The sequence below is a fragment of the Saccoglossus kowalevskii genome, chromosome 14, assembly GCF_978046115.1.
Source record: "Saccoglossus kowalevskii chromosome 14, keSacKowa6.1, whole genome shotgun sequence".
In the NCBI taxonomy this organism is placed as follows: domain Eukaryota; kingdom Metazoa; phylum Hemichordata; class Enteropneusta; family Harrimaniidae; genus Saccoglossus; species Saccoglossus kowalevskii.
Window position 1 is genome coordinate 31,572,147 of NC_140654.1, and position 24,624 is coordinate 31,596,770.

Genomic DNA, 24,624 nt, shown 5'->3' on the forward strand with positions numbered 1-24,624 from the left:
GCAACAGTCTGGTTACCCAGTGTTTGATATGCTCAAAGCCACTTACTACTTGGCACACCTATGATGCAACTAGTTATACTCATTCCCTGGCACACCTATGACGCAACAGAACATTGTTATATTATTCTTCAAAAACATCATGCTACAATTACAACATTTGTTAGTTCCCGTTCGGACGGTAGTCCGAAACGGGAAGTAGTGTTTTTGGTTATGTGCGTGCGTGCGTGCGTGCGTGCGTGTGTGTGTGCGTGCGTGCATCGTCATATTTCAGACACACTTTGATGGATTCCATTCAAATTTGGTACACATACATGTCATGAAGGTATACATATGCACGTGAAGTTGTTTTGAGATTAGATCAATTTTGAGCGTTTGGCAGCTATTTTAAACCCGAAAATGTGCAGATTCTGATTAAGATGGACTATAAATTACATGCATCTAATACAAAGTTGTTTTTATGTTGTTAAATTGATGTCAATAAAGTAGTAGTATTATGTTGGTTTGTTACAATGTTACCTTTATTCGTATTTTGTTTGATATCCTGATTTGATTATGATTGCAATAAAGATATCAGTATTTTTACCACGTACCTCGATCATGCTAAACAGGGCATGATCTTCGGATTCAGGCAATGTGTTCTACTGTTGCATCATGGGAGCGAATTCGCTTCAATCAGGTAAATGGTAAAAAAACCTCGTGTAGGACAATTTTTTTATGGATGCTCTCTGTGACTTCGCGCTGATACTGAATAGTTTGAAGATCAATAAATTATTTGGTAAGTACATGATATATTTGTAAGTACTATGATATATGAATGTTTGGGACTTGTATCTTTGCCGATCTATAGAGGTAAATTGTTCAGATTTTGACGATGTCCGTAGCCGGTGATCACTGCACTGCGATGGCCGTCATTTGTGTCAACGATCGAAATTACTGGTATTCCGGTATCTATCTTTTAACAAGTTAATTATTTTCAAAAATAATAAGTTTTCTGTGATCGATTTTTTTTTGTCTGATGGGCGCATTTTTTTTATTTTGAGTGGAATGTATGTGAGAATATATTGTCAACATTCTCATTTTAACGATGTTTCGCCATGTCACAGTCTATGTTCTGGATGTTAGTCGGCAACGGTCGACAGGGTGATTTTAGGGATGTGCAAAGCAGGCAGATTTGTAGAAATTGACATCGGCAAATGCTGTATTTGAAAAAAAATCACTGTGATGGAACAATGAAATTTCGTAGCAAGTTGGAAATATCTTGGAGGTTTGTATCGTCACGTCATCGCGTCCCGAAGACTGGCTACACTATTCAAAGTGCACTGTCAATATATATGACAAGGTCAGAACAACTGAATGGTTTAAAATTTTATTATTTTGACGATGTAACTGGGTGTTTATCTAACTGCAATTTTTAAATGACCTGAATTAGTGTACGTTACGACCTTCAGTGCTTTTCGTGAACACGGACGCCATCTTTAATATTTTAAGTCCGTCTTGTTGCTGTCACAGCGCCATCTACGTCCAATGTGACTTGTTTGAACCTATTTGTTTAAATGTACTTTTTTTTGCTTTTTTACAGGATCTGTGTTTAAAAGAAGATTTTTTTGTCTTTCAATTTTTTCTTTATTTAGTACTGTACTCCTCTCACCAACTGTTTTAGAGAGGCTTGCAGGTGTCAGTTGTTAACGTACTGTCACATACACTGCTTACCAAAGTACTCCAGATTGAACCAGTATACATTATACCATTATATACCATATCTTTACCATACTATTAATACCATATAAATTATCGTACAACAGTACCATATCCAATATTATATTATATTATATTATATTATATTACAGAGAAGACTTTCTGACTGAGAAATCATGCATATAGAAGTATGTATTTGGTCTTCTGAATTTTTCATTGTATACAAACTAAAGTTTGTAATAAAAAGATTTTTTCCTGTATGGATTATGCAACTTTATTTGTACTATATGAGAATGATTCTGTTGCTAAGTGGTGATATAGAAAGCAGTCCTGGTCCTACTTCAAACTGTGACATAACAGGTCAAGGTAAATTAGTGATTGCAGGTAATGTTAATCAAGGTTCACCTAAATATTTGGGTACCACATCTGGAGCCAGTACATGCATGACAAACAGTCTTGTAGCCCTGGTATATTCAATGATTATGGATGCTGCTAACTAGAACAGTGCAAATATTGATAACATATAGATATAGGGCAATTGTTGTATTTAAAACTTTATTCTAACAGGCATACCAAAGATTCTAGTACGTATTTACAGGTTGCTGATTTAAATAGTTGCATTTCATATTATTTTAGCTGTATTCCATGCACATCAATTGTTGGGTGCCTTGCTGAAGTTGACTTTGACATTGACAGTGCATTAAAACATGTTTTTGAAAGTACTGCTCGTGCCATTATTATTGTCAAAGACTATGGGTTGGGCATATTTACCTATAAGACTATGTTCTATGTTTTTGATTCACATAGGAGAAATGGCCAAGGTTACATGGATAGTGATGGAAATGCTGTTTTGGTTGTTCTTCATAATTTAATTCAAGTTGCTGCCCATATCCAACACTTAACCACCACTTTAACCAAACAATCTCTTGATGTCGTAGCATTTGAAATTACCCCATTCCAACTTAATAAGTTGAACAGTCGCTCAAACTTAAGTTACAATCTGTCATCAATAGTTATCTGAAATTCTAAAACGAAATAGTATGCATACCTGTTACATAATGAAATAACCCAAACCACCATATATCCCTGGACAGCTAGTTGAAAGATTTGATGCTACGTGAAGCCTTTCACCTGAAAGATTACTAATTATACCACTTTTGGTCATGTGACCATTTTTTTGGCCCCTCCAGATAAGTATACTTGTACTGAAGAGGTGCACGTAATTTTAAAACTGGAGAAGCAGGGTGAGGATCAGTGAGGGTGCCACTTGCACACTCTCACCAGCACGTTTATTAACTGCTATTAAAAACAGACCTCTCAAATTGACCAACTTAACGCTGAAGTTGATGAGGAGATGGAGTTTTCTCTTAACTTTCAAAAATTGGAAAAAGAAGGGGGTTTGCACTCACAACCAGAACAGCTACAGCCTCTAACGAGATATTGCGATTTTTTTGGGGAAAGGGTCATATTGACGTAAAGTGGTATGCATTGAATAGTTATGAGCAAATGAAAAAGTCTTGTTTTTTACGTAAATTAAGTTTGGCAATGTAACCGATTGCAAATCAAAAATTTTTTCTCGTACTTGCTTTAAAGTATAGGTTTACAGTTTTTGTCTGCTAACACAGGATTTTTACCTGAAAACCTACACTTTCTCCTTGTGTTTCTAATGCTTACTAAACTATCAATACACTGCCATATTACATTCCAATCATAAACGTCCCTTTAAGTACATTGCTGTATACACTGAAGAATAAAGTAAGCTATACATTTGGAAGTCTGATTTAAAGTGTGATAATTGTCGCACCACGCATGCACGATATATATGGGTCTCATATAAACAAAGATGGCGACTTTGACTGATGTGCAGATCAAAGAGTACAAACTGAGACATTACCAAGCTTTATTTGGGTATTTTTTAGGTGGTTGGATTTAAGGTATCAAAGAAGTCACTGGCAATAATTAGTACAAGTCTGGCGACCAGGTCAAAGCTCATACTTGCGCATTGGATTTTGGAAAAATCTGTTTATCAACACTAATGTCGCACATGCACAACACGACGACTACCTCCCTGTAATTTGCCTTCAAACTTGATCACTGTGAACCAAATTTGGTGTTTTTTCATGTCAATGCACCCAGTAGTCAGTTTCAAGTATTTATACAGGCATAACCTGTATTTGAAGGGTATTTAGCACTTTGTAAATACTTGAAAATTGTCAAGACCAAGTTTAGAACATGAAGATCAATTTCAACAGTTTGAACGGGAACTGTGTCATTTTCAATGACTTGTTATTTGGTAAAATGAAATTCAAGTCACAATATTTAAGTGTGTGTCAACAAGCTGACAAAACTTGATTTTTAGAATTCCTGTTGTATGAAACGTGCACTCTCTGAAAGATATGATTACTGTGACTATAATCATGCATATACACACTTGTTTGATGTGCTCTTCTTTAACTAGATGTTTTTTTTTTTATGAAACATGCAGTCACTGCACTCTAGGAATGATATGAATAATGTGACTACAATGCACGCATACACACACTCGAAGTAGCCTATAGTCTTGAGTAATTGCTAATATGTGTTTTGACTTGACAGATGGTGCCACCTTCCGTTCCCACTTTACCTACTATGGATGATCTACTTAAAGATATTTGTGATGGATGTTGTCTAGCAGTTATTTTACATTTTTATGCCCCAAAGTTACTTAATATTACAGGTGAGTAATACATTTCAAATGTACATAATAAGTGAAAAGTTTGTTTTGTTTGTATCAAGGAGGTACAAACCCAAGTTTTCCATATTTTGTAAATACATCACCTGCTGAAAGCCTTCATGGAAAGCCAAAATGAATGGGAAGACACAGCGCAGCATGTGATGTGTAAAGTATGGGGCTACGTCTTTAGAATACATCAATTATTGATGAGTACACTGCACTGTATGAAATGACAAGGCATAGATTTATATGGCATGGTAACCCAGACATATCATGCATGGAGAAATGGTCTAGCTGTGACTTACATCAAGATATATTGACCGAGTAAGACTGCATACACATGTTGAGAACTTGAAATAGAAGTTCATACTTCCTAACTGGTGGATGTAGATATCATTGGTCTGGCCTATTGTGTGCTTGTCTGTGTACATATAGTACAAAATGTAATGCATGTATTACTCATCCGTAATGGACATTTATGTTTTCACTGTCTATCACATTTGCTCTATTTAAAAAATGTATCTAATAGAAACGCATGTAAACTCAAAATCACATTTGTTGTATACTAAATCATTAAAATAGTATTTTTAGCTCCGCTGTCGACTTTGTAGAGCGGAGCTTATCATATGAGTGATTGTCCGTCGTCCGTCGTCATCCATGTCAATGTTTTACTTTTTCGACTTCTTCTTGAAAACTACAAGCCTGAATGCTTTGATACTTGGTGTATATGTACTTTGGGTAGACCTCTCTCAGATTTGTTCATTTCATGATCATATCTTCAATTCTCTAATTTTGGTGAATATTTTTGTCATTTTTGGTAAAAAGTGATATTTTCGACTTCTTGTTAAAAACCGCAAGTCCAATTGCTTTGATATTACATATATAGGTACTACATGTGGATCTCTCTCAGATTTGTTCATTTTGTAATTATATCTTTAGTTCTCTAATTTTGGTGAATATTTTTGTCATTTTTGGTAAAAAGTGATATTTTCGACTTCTTGTTAAAAACCGCTAGTCCAATTGCTTTGATATTACATATATAGGTACTACATGTGGACCTCTCTCTGATTTGTTCATTTTGTAATCATAAATGATATCTTTAATTCTCTAATTTTGGTGAATATTTTTGTCATTTTTGGTTAAAAAGTGATATTTTCGACTTCTTGTTATAAACGACAAGTCCAATTGCTTTGATATTATTACATATATAGGTACTACATGTGGACCTCTCTCAGATTTGTTCATTTTGTAATGATATCTTTAATTATCTACAGTAATTTTGGTGAATATTTTTGTCATTTTTGGTAAAAAGTGATATTTTCTTCTTGTTAAAAACCACAATCATTTATAGTGAAAAATGATATTTTTGAATTTTTGTTGAAAACAGCAAGTCCCATTCCATTGATACTATGCATATTGTTCATTTTCTAATGATATCTTCTGTTCTACATAATTGAAATGTGCATTGCAAACAGCGGAGCTATCTCAGCCGCGAGGCTGCTTGTATTTATCATTTTGACCATAGACACACTTCTGTAATTTTGTTAAGTGCATGTACATGTACTACTTACTAAAGCAAATATTGTATTTATTTCACTCATAGTGAATTCACTGACTTTCCTGTTTTGACACTCACCAGATATTTCCATTCATCAAAATATGTCATTTGCGGATTCTATCTACAATCTTCAAGTTATTAAGAGTTTCTGTACAGAATATATCCCTGGATTGTTTGCACTATCCTGTGAAGATCTGCTCTATACTCCTCCTCTATTAAAAACTAATATAATAGTGATGTTAGCTGAACTGTTCTGGTGGCTAGAAACAGAGCGACCAGACTGGGTTCAACCACAAGGAATGAAAATAGAACGAATTCAAGACAAACCTGAAGGTACTTAGTTTTATCTACTATTTTTCTACTTCTATCTTACATACAACTGATAAAGAGAGATCAATTACAACTTTTACTTGATCTGATCAATTTTGTAGCCAAATAGCTATGTATCGCAGTGTTATTGGATGAAATTTGATCTTTGATCCCATTAGCTGACTGATTTCAACTAACACAAAGTCACAACAAAATAATATACATGTATTAATGAAATAGAAATTGTTAAAAAATTTCCAATACTACACAATTTCTGGTTGTATTTTGTCAAAATATTTTTCATTGAGAACACTTTTAAGTATTTGAGCATGATGTGTATACTTCTAAACCAACTATTAATGTGATAACTTAATTATTTCTTGATATCTGCTCCTATTTCTATACAAATGATCTCACTGTTTTTGAATAATAATAAATTAAACTTAAACCAGAATTACAGATGTCATTACTTAGGGATTGATGAATGATAGAAAAATGATAGTTTCGTTAAAGAGTTGCTTAGACTAATTACAACAGATAAGATTGTAAATTCTTAATTTGTTACTACTTAACTAAGATTGGGTGAATTATTATTAATATAACATTTCATAACATTATATCTTGATGTCATTTTATATAGAAATGTTGTAATAATCTAACAAACTGGATTGGAATATGGCATAATATGATGGAGATTTGCCTGCTAGCATCTGTCACTAAGTTATGGGTATGTTTGGTTTCAGCACAAAGACCACCCAGTGGAAGTCGAATAGGATTTACACGAAGTAGACCTCTGCCAATCAGTAGTGTCACTAAACGAAGCTTCCAACCTCCAGTGTCTCCGAGTCAGTTAAAATCTAGCAACAGTAATCCAGAAATCAACAAAGCAGTATCCAGGTATGATATCTTCTATCTCACTCCGTCTGTCACTTCATCTACTCTTTTCAGTGGTGAAGTGAGAAATAACTGCATTGGTTTAACAAGGTCAAGTGATAATTAATATTTATTATATTATTAACCTTATTAACTCACCAGGCTCTGGTATGGTATGAAATATGTGTGTATGTTATGACAACCATTTTATGATTTTTGTATATTTATAATATCAGATAGTGTACTAACTATTAATAACAGTATTTTCTCCAGTAGCAAAAAACAGAAAAGTTAAAAAATGATTGAAGGAGAGAACTCAATAACGCTTATTCTGATGCACTGGTGATTGCTGTGATTCTCTCTTATAAACTCTACCATTTCACCTGATGTCTTTAAAAAATGGCAGAAATGGCATCATCTACTTAGAAATAGTTGCAATTCATCAATGCAATGCAGATACAAGCATTGTAATTTGTAATAATTTGTTTTGTTTTATTTGTAAAACAAGATTTCATCAGTTTTGATGTTAATAGTGTTCTTCCTAGGCATCTTTCAGCATGTCAGTTTTACCCTGCTCAATCTTTCAAGAAAACAATACAAGTTATTGTTATGCTAATTAAGGCTATTGTTCTAAAATATTCTACTTATTATATACACTAATAATGGAGTATTATACATTTGTAAAACACTAAATCATCAGTAAATACTACAATGTATATGGAACAAATCAATATATGTACGATGGGAAGTCATGTGAATCCATGAATACAGTAACTGCAAGTTTTTACATGTGTGCATATTTTAGCATATATAGTAGTGACACTATTTCATTTCAAAATCCGTCTACAATAATCTTTTAAGCATTTTTCAAACGTTTGTGACCTTTTTTCATTGTCAATCTGTTGTTTTTTTGGGAGAAAATCTGTAAAATAAAGTAATGGGCATAACACTGTTTCAGCACTGCTTTCCATAGACCACAATGAAAACACATATCCTTGTTTAAAAAAACCCACTAGCATTATTAATTGTTTAATACTAATAAATATCAAAAATTTACCTTCTTAAGACACTATATATTATTCTTTCACTGTATGTCACCAAGCAAAATATTGAGATATATACTTGCCATAGGAAACAATTGTAAAATGCTCTAAAACAGACAAAAAATGCTACTATTTTCACTGTGTTTTTTTTTTCTCCAAACTAAGAACAGTGACCCCCATATTCCCAATTCATTTTCTTTAGCCTTGTAACATGATATATCAAATATGTGAAAAACAGAAAATGACAAATGACAATATTTTCAACTAAAGTCAGTGATATTAAGGTAGAGATGCAGGTTTGTGGGCACTTGGGAGTGAAATTTTTTTTTTTTTGCTTTTTATTATCCAAACAGTCTTGGCTATAGACTGTTAAAATTTGGTAGAATTGTGAATAGTGGAACATACTCAAAAGACGATTTTAAAATATAGGTAACAGGTGCAAACATTATCTCTTTTGAATTCTTAGCAAGATTTAGCAAGGCTGTACATAAATAATAAAAAAAAAACATGGTGAAAAAAAGAAATTTTTTTTAAATCACTTTTGACCAAAATAGCACATTTTTGTGCATATTTCAAACTACAGTGTCCATAAGAAAAAAATACTAACAAAATTTTAAAATTCATACAATAATTTTTCTGAAAATATATAGGTTTGTGGACAAGGAAGATCATCTTGGTTTCCTAATTAACGAATTAAAATACCTGTCAGGTAAACTGCATCTCTACCTTAAGTCATTACTCTATAATACTTTATTTTAGTTGGAATTAGTTTTCGTTAAAAATACATTTTGGCCGGTTTGAATGAAGTATTGTATTGAAGTATAGATAATTGGTAGTTTCTAACAGATGTTTAAACTCTTCTGCTATATTAATAACAGAACTTATTAATAAATACTGCAATGTATCAAGTAAACTGCTAGCAATGCTTTCTTTGAATTTCTGTTTTGAATGTCATTTATTCATATTTCAGTGTACATGATTTGATGAGTTATTTAGTTAAGAATAAACTAATATTATATAGAATAGGATTTGATTTAGTTAATAAAAGGGAAATTAATTAAAAAAACATAGAATAGATGCAAGATTTTATGTTGATCAAGCTTTAAATTACTTGTTTTGCATGGATTGTTATTTTTTTATGCATGCATGCATGCATGATTCCTCCCTTTATTTATTTGTTAGTTGGAATTCTAGTTTTGTTTTATTTTTTGTTTTAGTTCTCAGCCATTATTGTCACGTAGACATAGGTTGCAGCAGAGGCATAGTATACAAATGGATGAACAGCAGTTTAAGAATCTACTACCGAGGTCTAGTTCTTTGGAAAACGTTAATGTTAAAAACTCTACAATAGCCTGGCCGGAAGTCAACCAAAGTGGTATAGTAATAAATTCAGGGTATGTACAGTATCAGTCTGGTTAGGGTGTCAGGTTTTATCCATAAAAATGTATGCATGATATTGAAAATATTGGAACAATAATACTCCCTCAAAGTACCAGGATGTGTGATCTTGAGAGGTCGATCATTTTGAGTACATTAGGTAGACGAGTGTTTTTGAATAATTAAATCTATTTAATAGGGTCTGTACTCTTACAAGAGTTTTAATGTTAAACAAATCTTTTTCTGTTGTGAGACAACACGATTGAGTCGGCTAATTTTTATGGAAACCCAATCAGATGAGAAAATTTTTGAATCTAGCTATAAATCTATCTATAATTAATCTGATATTCAAAGAGTCTGCTGCACCCTTTCACCTGCTTTCTACAAGATTTAATTGTCTTTGCGCAGCACTGCTAACTAACTTTTATTTATTTTTTTCTGGACAGAAATACAGAGGTATAATAGAGTAACTCAACTTCAAAACTGTGATGGCTGACATTAGTGTTTCACAATTTTCTTATTGTGTCTATTGCAGGAAAGCGGAGAAAGAAAATAATGGTGTACATGAATCAATTAAAAGTGAGGACAGTGGTGGTGACACACAGAGTCTACTAGCAAATGTTAGCATTGATTCTAACCTTGATGACGATGATGTTGCTATAGATTTGGAATTGCAAAGCGTAACATCGTCTATTGCATCTGTAAAAGCTAGCCACAAATTAGTACCAGCCACTATGAAACCACGGAAAGAGATAATCCAGCTAACCAACAAGGAAGAGGAAAGAGGGGAGGTAAAGAATAAGAATGGTGATCGAACATATCGAGAAGGATTCAGTAGTACAGACACTTCACCTGATAGTATCCCAGACTCTATTGCAGGTGATCTGGTACACACTAAAACTAAACACGGTGAGGCATTTTTCATTGATACCTCACCTACTGATGAGGTTCCTTCTGTTGCTAGTAGTTATGCACCATCTGTTGCTGGTAGTTACGTAATTTCTGATAAGCATATGACTGCAGAAGGCGCTGTGGCTGCTGGAATACCGATTGTGCAAGATGAGAATGCCCAGCCGCATACGCAAAGAAGATTGCCTGAGAAACCACATGGGAATCCCCATCATCGACAAGCAGGTAGAGACATTTTATCAGACACTGTTACAAATAGCTTGACCCCTGACAGGGAATTGCATAAGCTACATACTGACCAGACTGACAGGGAGGATGCTAAAAAACAGTTTTTGGTTCAATTTGGACAAGCTATGCAACGACAGGAGCGGGATGTGGTTACTGATGTCAGCAAGCCGCCTCACATTGCATGTAGTGGGATGGCAAGTGACTTTAACTCAGCTATGACGACAGACAATAGAAAAACTAGGGATACTAACGTAGCATTATCAGCTTATCACCCTGATAATGTTACACAGAATCATCAGTTGACAAATTGGGTAGAACATACACACCAACATCATAATCATACTAACAATCTAGATTCAGAAACCCAGAATGCTCCTGTCACCTCAGAACTCATGCAAATTAGAATGAAGCTGGATGAGAAACGAAGAGCAATTGAGTACGACAAGAAGCACATGGAACGGCAACGAACTAAGCAAAGACAGCGAATGGGAAAAGCCGCTTTTCTACAAGTTGTTGGCAAGAAGGATGGAACAACAGAGAGTGACAATAGAGGTAAAATGGCTCCAAGACCACAGGTACAACCTGCGCAGGACGAATCCTACAATACATCATTGGAGAAAATAAATGCCAATTTATCACAGTTGCAGACTGAGTTGTTGCGGCTATCACAACAGCAGGAGCAGATGAAAGTATCGCAGCAACAAGAACATGTGAAAGTTGGGAGTTCACCACGAGAGCAACAATCAAGAGAATCTAACCAAACATGGATTAATACACCACGAAGTGAGACTGAAACCCAAAGTGGATTCTTTTTACAATCGTCACCAAATACCAATAGAAATTGGCAACAAGGTGATTACTCATTTTCCACATCCCCAGCTCCAAAACCTGTTCCGGCATTTGCGCCCAGTGCTGGTATGACTTCGAGTAATTACCAGCAATCCCCGAGTGTGACTCCAAGTAAATATCAGCCAGCTCTCAATGTCCTGCCAAGTAAATTTCAACCGATTAGTAACCCTAATGTGACACCCGTTAGATACCCAACTACTTCTAGTTCATCTAATGCTAGAATTCCTGGATTTGGTGGTAGCATGACATCATCACCAGCACCTTCTATTTCACCATCTTTCAACACGCCGACTGCTTTCCAATTCACTCCGTATACTAACCAAACTTCTAGCCCAGTACCATTTACGTTGGAAGATCAGTCAGTATCATATCAGCAAGGGACACCACCACCACAACAACAACAACAACAACATACAGTACAGATGACAACAAACAAGCAGCAAGTGATTTCGCAGCCACAGGCCATTGCACAGATGCAAAGTAAGACTATTGTTAAGACATCAAAACAAATTGGTCAGCAGTCTAGACCCGGTGAACCACCCCAGCCTTTTTTATCACCACAAATCTCGTCACATCAGCAGTCACCACAAACTTATTCACCAATTGAGACATCACTTGAGGAACTTGAAAATCGGACATTTACACCTCCACAACAGCTATCTCCAAAATCGGAAATCTCTCCATCAACTCAGCCCCGGCAACCGTCACCAATGCAAGTAACCAAACAGCAATCACCACCGTCCCAGGTAACCAGGCAACCATCATCGCCATCCCAAGTAACCAGGCAACCATCACCACCATCCCAGGTAACCAGGCAACCATCACCACCATCCCAGGTAACCAGGCAACCATCACCACCACCCCAGATAATTAAACAAGTATCCCCACCTGCCAAAGTTGTGAAAGCACCATTGCCTGTCACCGTGACGTCATCACCTCCAACTGAAATAACATCTCCACATCAAGTGCAACAAGAGCTTTTGAACAATACAGTTGCCATTTCACAGCCTATCTTGCCAGATGAGAAGCAGGTGACAAAGACACAACTGATTAAAGTTGATAACGAAGATATCAATAATATAGATGATGATAAACTCAAGGGATTCATTGTAGGGGAAGCAAAGGTAAGCCCTCAATTTTTGTCAACTTTGAAAATATAATATGTGTCATATTTCATCATCTCAAAAGCAGAACTGTGCTTGTACTATCATAGAGTAATATCTTTACTGCATTTGTAGCAAAACAATGTGCATTTCTTACCATAGATCAGAAGATCACCACCAAATCAAAAAGTGTTAGTAAATAGCAGTGAATGAAAATGGGTTATTAATGCATGGTTATGTGTGTTGTGTTCATCATATTGATACAACCATCTGAGCCACTGCTTTACAAGTACTCAATTGTCTTTACTACTCCAGTCAGATGACATCAATGCTGCTAAAAAAAGAGAACACTTCCTGAAAAATCGGTTAAAAAGACAAGAAGAAGAGAGAGCAAAGAAGGCACTAAGAGAAGTAGAAGAAGAAAAAAGACGAGAAGCCCAAAGGTAAAGACAGTATGCTGAAAATAACTCATTGCAGGCTGAAAAGGACACTTCGATTAATTCAACTTTTACTTAAGAAATTAATCTGATTTGATAAAAATGAAAATGTATAATTTTTTTTGGATCAAATCATATCACACTAGATTCAGTCCTGATTTAGATTTAATCATATCTATTTAGGATAAAACAAGAACAGATAGAGAAGAAGAAAGAAGAAGAACGTCAAAGACGGGAACACATAAAGCAAGAATACCTGAGAAAGAAACAAGAACAAGAAACAGAACCTGTTGAAAAAGAAAGAAAAACACCTAAAACAGCAAGGGCCAGACCTAAATCGCGCGTTTTTAGTCATAGTATGGAAGATCACTTAGATAGTAAATCATTATCCATACCGTCACAAGGTAAGGTCTCCTGTCTCTACTGTATATCACCCATCACTGAATCACTAGACAACCCATCACTGAATCACTAGACAACACATCACTGAACCATTAGACAACACATCACTGAATCACTAGACCACACATCACTAAATCATTAGACAACACATCACTGAATCACTAGGCAACACGTCACTTAATCACTAGATAACACATCACTGAATCACTAGATTACACACCACTGAATCACTAGATTACACACCACTGAATCACTAGATTACACACCACTGAATCACTAGATTACACACCACTGAATCACTAGACGACACACCACTGAATTACTAGATGACACATCACTGAATCACTAGACAACCCATCACTGAATCACTAGATTACACATCACTGAATCATTAGACGACACATCACTGAATCATTAGACAACACACCACTGAATCATTAGACCACACATCACTGAATCATTAAACAACACAACACTGAATCATTAGACCACACCTCACCGAATCATTAGATCACACATCACCGAATCATTAGACCACACATCACTGAATCACTAGACCACACATCACTTAATCATTAGACCACACATCACTGAATCATTGGACCACACATCACTGAATCACTAGACAACACATTACTGAGCCATTAGACCACACATCACTGAAACACTAGACACCACACCACTGAATCATTAGACAACACACCAATGATTCATGAGACATTACACCACTGAATTGTTAGACCACACATCACTGAATCATTAGACAACACATCACTGAATCATTAGACAACACATCACTGAATCATTAGACCACACACCACTGAATCAGTAGACCACACATCACTGAATCACTAGACAACACATCACAGAATCATTAGACAACACATCACTGAACCATCAGACCACACATCACTGAATCACGAGACGACACATCACTGAATCACTAGACCACACATCACTGAATCACTAGACAACACACTACTGAATCACTAGATGACACATCACTGAACCACTAGACGACACATCACTGGATCATTATACAACAAATCACTGAATCATTAGACCGCACATCACTGAATCATTGGACCGCACATCACTGAATCATTGGACAACACATCACTAATCACTAGACCACACATCACTGAACCACTAGACCACACATCACTGAATCACTAGACGACACATCACTGGATCATTATACAACACATCACTGAATCATTAGACCACACATCACTGAATCATTAGACCACACATCACTGAATCACGAGACGACACATCACTGAATCACTAGACCACACATCACTGAATCACTAGACCACACATCACTGAATCACTAGACAACACACTACTGATCCACTAGATGACACATCACTGAATCACTAGACGACACATCACTGGATCATTATACAACACATCACTGAATCATTAGACGACACATCACTGAATTGTTAGACCACACATCACTGAATCACTAGACAACACATCACTGAATCACTAGACAACACATCACTGAATCATTAGACAACACATCACTGAATCATTAGACCACACATCACTGAATCATTAGACCACACATCACAGAATCACGAGACGACACATCACTGAATCATTAGACCACAAATCACTGAATCACTAGACAACACACTACTGAATCACTAGATGACACATCACTGAATCACTAGACGACACATCACTGAATCATTGGACAACACATCACTGAATCATTAGACCACACATCGCTGATTCATTGGACAACACATCACTAATCAACACATCACTAATCACTAGACCACACATCACTGAGTCACTAGACCACACATCACTGAATCATTAGACCACACATCACAGAATCACAAGACGACACATCACTGAATCATTAGACCACACATCACAGAATCACAAGACGACACATCACTGAATCATTAGACGACACATCACTGAATCATTAGACCACACATCACTGAATCATTAGACCACACATCACAGAATCACGAGACGACACATCACTGAATCATGAGACGACACATCACTGAATCATGAGACGACACATCACTGAATCATGAGACGACACATCACTGAATTATTAGACCACACATCACTGAATCATTAGACCACACATCACTGAATCATTAGACCACACATCACTGAATCACTAGACCACACATCACATCACTGAATCACTAGACCACACATCACTGAATCACTATACCACATGTCACTGAATCACTATACCACATGTCACTGAATCATTAGACCACACATCACTGAATCATTAGACCACACATCACAGAATCACGAGACGACACATCACTGAATCATGAGACGACACATCACTGAATCATGAGATGACACATCACTGAATCATTAGACAACACATCACTGAATCATTAGACCACACATCACTGAATCATTAGACCACACATCACTGAATCATTAGACCACACATCACAGAATCACGAGACGACACATCACTGAATCATGAGACAACACATCACTGAATCATGAGACGACACATCACTGAATTATTAGACCACACATCACTGAATCATTAGACCACACATCACTGAATCATTAGACCACACATCACTGAATCACTAGACCACACATCACATCACTGAATCACTAGACCACACATCACTGAATCACTATACCACATGTCACTGAATCGCTATACCACATGTCACTGAATCATTAGACCACATGTCACAGAATCATTAGACAACACATCACTGAGTCATTATACCACACATCACTGAATCATTATACCACACACCACTGAATCATTAGACCACACACCACTGAATCATTAGACAACACACCACTGAATCACTAGACAACACACCACTGAATCACTAGACAACACACCACTGAATCACTAGACAACACATCACTGAATCACGAGACAACACACCACTGTATCACGAGACCACACATCACTGAATCATTAGACCACACATCACTGAATCACTAGACGACACATCACTGAATCCTTAGACCACACATCACTGAATCCTTAGACCACACATCACTGAATCATTAGAAAACACATCACTGAATCACTAGACAACACATCACTGAATCATTAGACCACACATCACTGAATCATTAGAAAACACATCACTGAATCACTAGACGACACACCACTGAATCACTAGACGACACATCACTGAATCATTAGAAAACACATCACTGAATCATTAGACCACACATCACTGAAATAAAGTTATTATTATCATATGTAAGCATGCTTGGACACTCACTGAGGAATGTTTCTATTAATGTTACTTGGTTAAGAAAATCCCTGATTTAATTGGACAACTGCTATTCTTCTTGACATTCAAAACTAAATCCCTCAATTTTATTGAGAATATTAACTCTATAATCAAGTGAAGAAACATTCTATGTTGTAAATTTTCATATGTATGTGTACCTGTGTAAGCTGAAAGACACTCGAGTGTTATCAAGTTTGGACCAGAATCATTTGATTGTGAGAATACTTAGAACAGTGTCTGAGTTTAGGTGTTAATCTTAGATAAGTATCAGTGTTAGTAATCTTTCAATCATTTAATGTCTTCCACTCCATTACTGTCATTCTTTTTCTAATATGGCTGGGGTGTTTCCGCCAATCAAATCACATATTATTTTCCACATATAAATTGAATTGAAGAAGTTGTTATTTGGAATGGACATTGGAATGCATGTAACTTCACTCTATTGTTTTAATTTGAAGCAAAAGTCTTGTTGATTATATGTCAATTGTGCTATTGAAATAAACACTGATAATAAATATAATAGTATCAGTGGTACAATCAACAGTAAAATAAACATGTGATGAACAATGAATTTGATTGCAGCCATGTTAGAAGCCAGTTATAGAATGACGAGCAGGGCTTTGACATCATTCAGCTTACATGTCAAGATCCAAAACTGTATAGATCGTCTATCATCCTATAGCCTATTGCCACACAATGAAAGTAGTCATACATTTTGTAACATGGACAAACATTAAAATTGTAAAATTGTGTGTGATTTCACTCTGAAATTAAAATGATTTGAAAAGTTCAACATTGGTCTTTCTCAAACAGACTTACTCTGTCAAAATGTTTTGACCTTATAAATATTTATTTCAAACAACCTATCATGGATTATTGCTTTTGACCCATAATTTTGATGAAATCCAATCACAATGTGAATGGCTGACATTGGTGATGGTAATGGGGTTGAGCTCACCATTAATTTGTATACTACTAACTTGTTGTTGTTGTTGTTGTTGTTGTTCACTTATATATAAACTAACCTATCTGTATTAATAGGGAAAACTGTAACAGTGGGTAAAAGTGGTATTCCCAAAAAATTAGAAACTTCTCTGCCACAACCATCAACTCCACCACAACTGCCACAAGTTGCACCATCTTCTTCATCATCGTCGTCATCTACTATAACTGCAATCACTTGTGGGGATCAGGCTGAAAACGTTAACGTCTTTGCTGAATACTCTGGTGTGTTATCATGTCTTTAAGGGGATTCATAGTGTCCTGGGTGCTTTTCATCTATAATATTCGTATCATTAAAGCGCTACAGTCGTCATGCATCAAACATGTTCCAAATTCGGGTCTCATATCGAACATGAAGCGGTGCGACAACTGTATCACTTTAAAGTTACCACTGTAATAATGTTAATCTATATGTATATGTAATTTTAAGAAAACACATATGTTGATCTCCAGTTGTCACGACTTAATGAAACCCAACAGCATGCTGGTAATCCCATGATGCATCTCACTTATTCATTGTGAGAGACAAAAGAATGACTGATATGTAAATTTTCTTTCATCATTCTAAAACATGCACAATGTAATAATAGATTGAAATCAACTTTTAAATGTTTGCATGTCTATACATTAAGATGATTCTCATTGCATCCTGTATGACATAAATGTTTCATGGCAGAATCAGGGTTGAGTTGGAAAGCATCCAGAATATAGAACTTGTATCGTATCACTCTAATGTAAACTATCCACTGAAATCTCCTTGTCTGTCTTTCTATCATAGCTTTATAACCCTGTTGTTTTTTTTAATCATAGCTGTACATAGAATTGTACATTTTCAGATTTTGTCAGTTGACTTTACTAAGTTATCAAAAAAGTACTTGTTTTGGTGTTTCTCTCTTTCTTACTCTCTTTCTCCCACTTTCTCACTCGCCACTCACTCACTCTCACTCTCACTTTCACTCTTACGCTCACTCTCTCTCTCTCTCACTCTCACTCACTCTCTCACACTCACTCACTCTCACTCTCTCACTCTCTCTCACTCTCACTCTCACTCACTCTCTCTCACTCTCACTCTCTCTCGCTCACTCTCTCTCGCTCACTCTCTCTCGCTCACTCTCTCTCTCTCTCACTCTCACTCTCTCTCTCGCTCTCACTCTCGCTCTCTCTCGCTCTCTCTCTCATTCTCGCTCTCACTCTCTCTCACTCTCGCTCTCACTCTCACTCTCTCTCTCACTCTCTCACTCACTCTCACTCTCTCACTCACTCACTCTCTCACTCACTCACTCTCTCACTCACTCTCTCACTCTCTCTCTCTCACACTCACTCTCTCTCTCTCACACTCACTCTCGCTCTCTCTTTCTCACTCTCACTCTCTCACTCTCTCTCTCTCACTCACTCTCGCTCACTCTCTCTCTCACTCACTCTCACTCACTCTCGCTCACTCTCTCTCTCACTCACTCTCACTCTCTCACTCTCTCACTCTCTCTCACTCTCTCACTCACTCTCTCACTCTCTCACTCTCTCACTCACTCTCTCACTCACACTCTCACTCACACTCTCACTCACTCTCACTCTCACTCACTCTCTCTCACTCTCTCTCACTCTCTCTCACTCTCACTCTCGCTCACTCTCTCTCTCACTCTCTCTCGCTCACTCGCTCACTCTCTCTCTCTCTCTCTCACTCTCTCTCTCTCACTCTCACTCACTCACTCTCACTCACTCACTCTCACTCTCACACACTCTCACTCTCACACACTCTCACATACTCTCACACTCACACTCTCACTCTCACTCTCTCTCACTCTCTCTCTCTCACTCTCTCTCTCACTCACTCTCACTCACTCTCTCTCACTCTCTCACTCTCTCTCTCACTCACACTCTCAAACTCTCACTCTCACTCTCACTCTCTCTTTCACTCTCTCTTTCACTCTCTCTCACTCTCTCACTCTCACTCACTCTCACTTTCTCACTCACACTCTCACTCTCTGGATTTCAATCTGACACTTTTTTTCCCCCGTCTTTTCTTAATTCTCTTGATTATTTCTCTTTGTCCCTTTTACAAACCCAGTTTTATCCCCCTTCATTACTATCTCATCAAATCTGTGTTTCTGAATGCATTCTAATATAAATTACATCATAGGTCCTAAGTTGTTTGTGAAACCTGCTACCAAGTCTAATCGACATCTAATCACTAATGCTATAACACACTGTGTGCTGGCTGGACATGTTAACAAGGACATGAAAGACAGGGTTCTACAGGTATGTCAAAAATCTATCAACTATTAAACTTTAGAAACTGTAATAAGAACAGATGTGTGACCAGGGTCCATAGCGTTGGGAAAATGCTTTGAAAGTCTTTGGATTTTTTGAGGTCTGGAAAGTCTTTGCGTTGTCTTTAAATTACAGGAAAAATAAAAAAATCTTTGAAAAGTCTTTAAATTTCCTCATAGTCATTAATTCATTTTAGAAAGGCCCGTTTTCTCATGGGAACTACCATATCCTCAGAACTTTGATGCGTTTGCTGATGATGTTGGCCTGAATTAAGGTTCAAAATGTCTTGGAAAAAATGCAAGAAAGTTTGGGAAAAAGTTCTGGAAAAGTCTTGGAAATCATTTGGCTCTTGGTGCTATGTACCCTGGTGACAGACATGCCTGACAAGTACTTCATTCATCATGGGATAAAAGTGCATATTCATGCATCATGGGATAAAAGTGCAAATTCATGCATCATGGGATAAAAGTGCAAATTCATGCATCATGGGATAAAAGTGCATATTCATTCATTTTTATGCTACAATGCATGAAAATCAATCATTTCTGCCATTTCAAACCCAGATTTTGGTTTTGCATAGACAACATTTTGTTTTTCAAATTCAAAATGACCAACTGGTGGCCATTTTGTTTTAATGAATGCTGTTCCGGAGTATGCCGTGACCAATCACATTCAAACTTTATTACATACATTATGTCACACATATGCATATGTATTTGTTAGACAATACAATTCAAGATTACCGAATGGTGACCAATGAATATTAAAAATGCATTTAAACATTTCTGTTTTTCCAAAACCAGATTATTTTCAAACTTGGTACTTACATTGAACATAATAGGAACTTGATGTACATCATTTTGTTTTTTTTGATAGTATTTAAAATAACTGACTAGCAAACTGTTGTACCAGTCTGGCATATACACTTTTTTCATACTGAATATCAAGACAACACCCATTGTGACAAATAATTGGTTTCTTTCACAGGAGATAGCCAAGGCTGATGCCCACCACTTCCTTATTTTATTCCGTAATTCTGGACTACAGTTCCGATCATTGTACAGCTATTTACCGGAATCAGAAGAGATTATTAAGATATATGGCACTGGACCACGACAGGTATCATCAGACATGGTGGAAAAAATATTTAAGTGAGTATAAGGGTTATGTTGCAGTGGGGTGTGGTCTGTTGGTGATAGCATTGTTGTCAGTGTTGTTAACTTTCCATAATTAATTTGCACTATAAGTTGTTTTAGCTGAATCTGTTCATATCATAGTCAAAACATTTTGGTAGTTGGGTAATTGTTAGATTATTGATTAGCACTGATTAATTATGTTATGCTTTTCAATTTGCTATTATAGTTATAAGTCTTGTTGGTTCCAATATAGTCCTCGTGTTCACAAAGGAGTTTTCAGCTTATCACTATTTTTGTAAAACCATTTGTCATTCAAATTGCTTTGGTTTTGTGTATAAATGTTTTATTATTTATCTTCAGATACAATTCTGGTGGTAAGCACTTTGTAGCCATACCTTCCAAAACAATGTCTGTGTCCGTTGATGCATTTGTCATCTATAATCATCTATGGCAGCATAAGAAAACAGGAGTCGCTAAACGACCACAACATCCGCATTAATTGATGTTTCCACCGACATGAAAAAACATGTGACACTAAACGGCCGCAACCTTCATATGAATTGATGTTTCCACCAGCATGGAAAGGCAGGAAAAACTAAACAGCTACAACCTTTGCATCAATTAAAGTTTCCACCAGCGCAAAAAGACATGTCGCTAAACGACTGCAACCTCCACAGTAATTGATGTTTCCACTAGAATTCAAACTCATTCCGACCAATGAGAATTTGGCAAACTACGTTATTGTGTGGGCATTACACAGAGTACCAGTCTGAAGCCAAATAAATTTGTACCACTGAAAAAACATTGTCTTTTTTTTCTAATCATTTGACAAGTGGGAAATGTAGGCCTATTCGTATTACCAGCCTAGCAATGGTAACTGAGTGAGACCAGCCTAGCAACGGTAACTGAGTGAGACCAGCCTAGCAACGGTAACTAAGTGAGACAGAATACTATGTATCTGCATTATGATGTCTTCCTATATGCGTATCAATATAATCTCTGAGTCGTTCTGTGGTACGTCAGACTAGTTTATGCACCCTTTCATGATGCCATTGTTTTATTGCTTCTCTATATTTCTTGCATTTCGATGCAGAATTGTATACTGTTATGAATGCACTAATATTGCTCTAAAATTAAAATTTTTTAAACAAAATTTTTGAGAAAAAAAAATACAAAAAACTGGCAATGAAGAGTAACTAATTCATTGCTGCAGTGAGAAATGCAGGTTATTTGCATAAATTTACATATTGTATTTTATTGTTTTTAAATCCATTGTTTTCTGCGCAGTACAAAATGATTATTGTAAAAATGAACTTTGACCTCTGTGTACAGCCTGACTTGTCCAAATTGATGTTGCCCATATATACTATAGTCTGTTAAGACAAGTGAGTTGTTTACTCTTTAGTTTCCAAATGGTAATTTATACTTGTGCCGGGTTATAGGTCTACATTAAATGTCAAACACTTGTATAGCATGTCCTCTAATTCTAAATTGTCAATTTGTCTGTATATAGTATCGCCTGTTTTCTCATAAATTTTTATTGTATTCTGTAAATAATGGCAAGCTTTATCAATTTAACCTGCAGCTAACAAGTATTGATGTAAATGTGTGGTGAATCATATATAGTAGGGACACGTCTAACTTGCAGGTGTGTGATATACATAAACAAACGCAATATTGCCAAATTTGGGGATGTTATTGTTTGTACCATATTGCAACACTGAGTTCAAGTTCAACATAAATCATTTTGTATTGTGCTGATTTGTATGCCCACAACAGATTTTTGGTGCTTATCAAATAAAAACTGATTTGTAGTACAAGAGCAGTGGCTAGGTCGGTAATATTCATCCTTGTTTGAGTTTTTGGACTTTGATTTACTTAATTTTCAGTCATTTTTTTTATTAATAATTCCAGGTATAGAGCTGCCTTTTTAGAAGCTGGACTTCATTGTTTGTTCAATCATAACATCAAGTTCCATCATGCATTGCAATGTACAAAATCCCATAATGCACTGCAATTTGTGTGCTTTCACAGATATATGTTCACATAGCAACTGCATCTCACAACTTGTATGAGTTTGTAGCAGCTTAATATGTCCAATCTGTTGTACAGTATTTGGAGAAATGGTTACTTAAATAAATGAACATTAATTCATGTATGTCTTGATGATGAAAATTGTGATTTCCTTGCATTGAAAACAGTGTAACTTCCTTATATGGTGTTAATTTGCATATATCCACCATATTGAAGTGTGAGTTTTATCACATGGTTACTTTTAACCAATCAGTGCTTTTGAATCCGTTGCTTGGGTCACTCTTATCAATGGTGTATTGCTGAGGATGTTTTCTCGCTATGTATCGCTTAATAACGTCAAATCAGTGGTTACTAATAGTTAATATTCAACTTGTAGATACATATTTATCACAGTGAGTTAGTAAAAACATATATTACGTGGTTTATTGTCTCAAGGCTAGAGTCTGATTCTGTCATTGAGTTATCTTACCATGCTAGGGGTCCTTGTTGATATGCAAATTATTCAAATGTGATTCATAATATTTAATACATCCAATGGACAGAATCAGTCGTCTCAAAAAGTATCTTTTAAAAGATGGACCGTTAGAAGCTCTGGTGGCTATAGCAGAAAAACAGTGCAAAATATATTTTTTTCCCTTCACTTAGAGTTGTGCTAATTTTTTTTCCGCCATGTTTTTTTCCTATGAAAATTTTTTTTCAATTCTATATTCACCTTCCCTCTGAGTTTCTAGTGTTCCACCTTATTAAACTCATTATGTGGGTAATTTGCATATAACTTGTAAGGGATCTCCTGATTGCTCTTCATATTCTACATTAATGTCTGCAGAGCGAGTGTACACTGCCATCTTCAGCCTTCCATATGAAGGATTGTTTCTATTTTGCTTCTCAGGTTTCTGTATTGATTAACTTATTTCTTTGCTGATCCTTCAAACTTGTATATATAAGTGAAGATTAACTTTTCCTTTTTGTAAAGAAATCTGTTTTTTTTTGTATATGATGAAAATGTGAGTTGATGTAGATATCATTGTTTGTCTGTTTATGTTGGTATATGATATTCTAAATATGTTTTGTAATTGATAATACACTACTTTTATAATTACCGTCAATGTAAGCTATATTGTTATTATTATGGGATATATAATGTTATTGACTGCTTTTCTTAAATGCATTAAAATCAAAACATTGCACATGTTATCTTTTGTCTTCTCTGCTTATATATATATCATAGACTATTACCGTGGATGATGAGTTGCCCTTTGTCCTGTTTCAGGAAGATCTGCTATACAATTGACATGTTTACAGATGCCACAGATAAAGATGCCACAAACATTTTCTGCCGTATTGTGACATTTATACTAAAAGCTGATGTGCCTTGTCTTGTCGTTCCTATGCTCTGCATCACCGGAAATACAATGC

The 24,624-nt window shown here is 36.0% G+C and overlaps 1 protein-coding gene across 5 annotated transcripts in view; it reads left to right on the forward strand.

Moving 5' to 3' along the window:
* The window catches only part of LOC102804367 (calmodulin-regulated spectrin-associated protein 2-like), an 80,411-nt gene extending 56,009 nt beyond the window's left edge, over positions 1 to 24,402 (forward strand). The window contains exons 6-17 of one of the 5 annotated variants that reach the window (XM_085508127.1): positions 4,291 to 4,411; positions 6,048 to 6,299; positions 7,019 to 7,172; positions 9,409 to 9,585; positions 10,104 to 10,702; positions 11,060 to 12,678; positions 12,973 to 13,100; positions 13,278 to 13,498; positions 17,810 to 17,995; positions 19,908 to 20,026; positions 21,026 to 21,189; positions 21,535 to 24,402. In XM_085508127.1, coding sequence (XP_085364253.1) covers positions 4,291 to 4,411; positions 6,048 to 6,299; positions 7,019 to 7,172; positions 9,409 to 9,585; positions 10,104 to 10,702; positions 11,060 to 12,678; positions 12,973 to 13,100; positions 13,278 to 13,498; positions 17,810 to 17,995; positions 19,908 to 20,026; positions 21,026 to 21,189; positions 21,535 to 21,673 — 3,879 coding nt within the window. In that variant the 3' untranslated portion in view covers positions 21,674 to 24,402. Of the gene's footprint in view, positions 1 to 4,290; positions 4,412 to 6,047; positions 6,300 to 7,018; positions 7,173 to 9,408; positions 9,586 to 10,103; positions 12,679 to 12,972; positions 13,101 to 13,277; positions 13,499 to 17,809; positions 17,996 to 19,907; positions 20,027 to 21,025; positions 21,190 to 21,534 lie in introns of all 5 variants that reach the window. The other 4 variants (XM_085508128.1, XM_085508123.1, XM_085508126.1 and 1 more) reach the window with 4 other exon arrangements.
* The last annotated feature ends 222 nt before the right edge of the window (positions 24,403 to 24,624 follow it).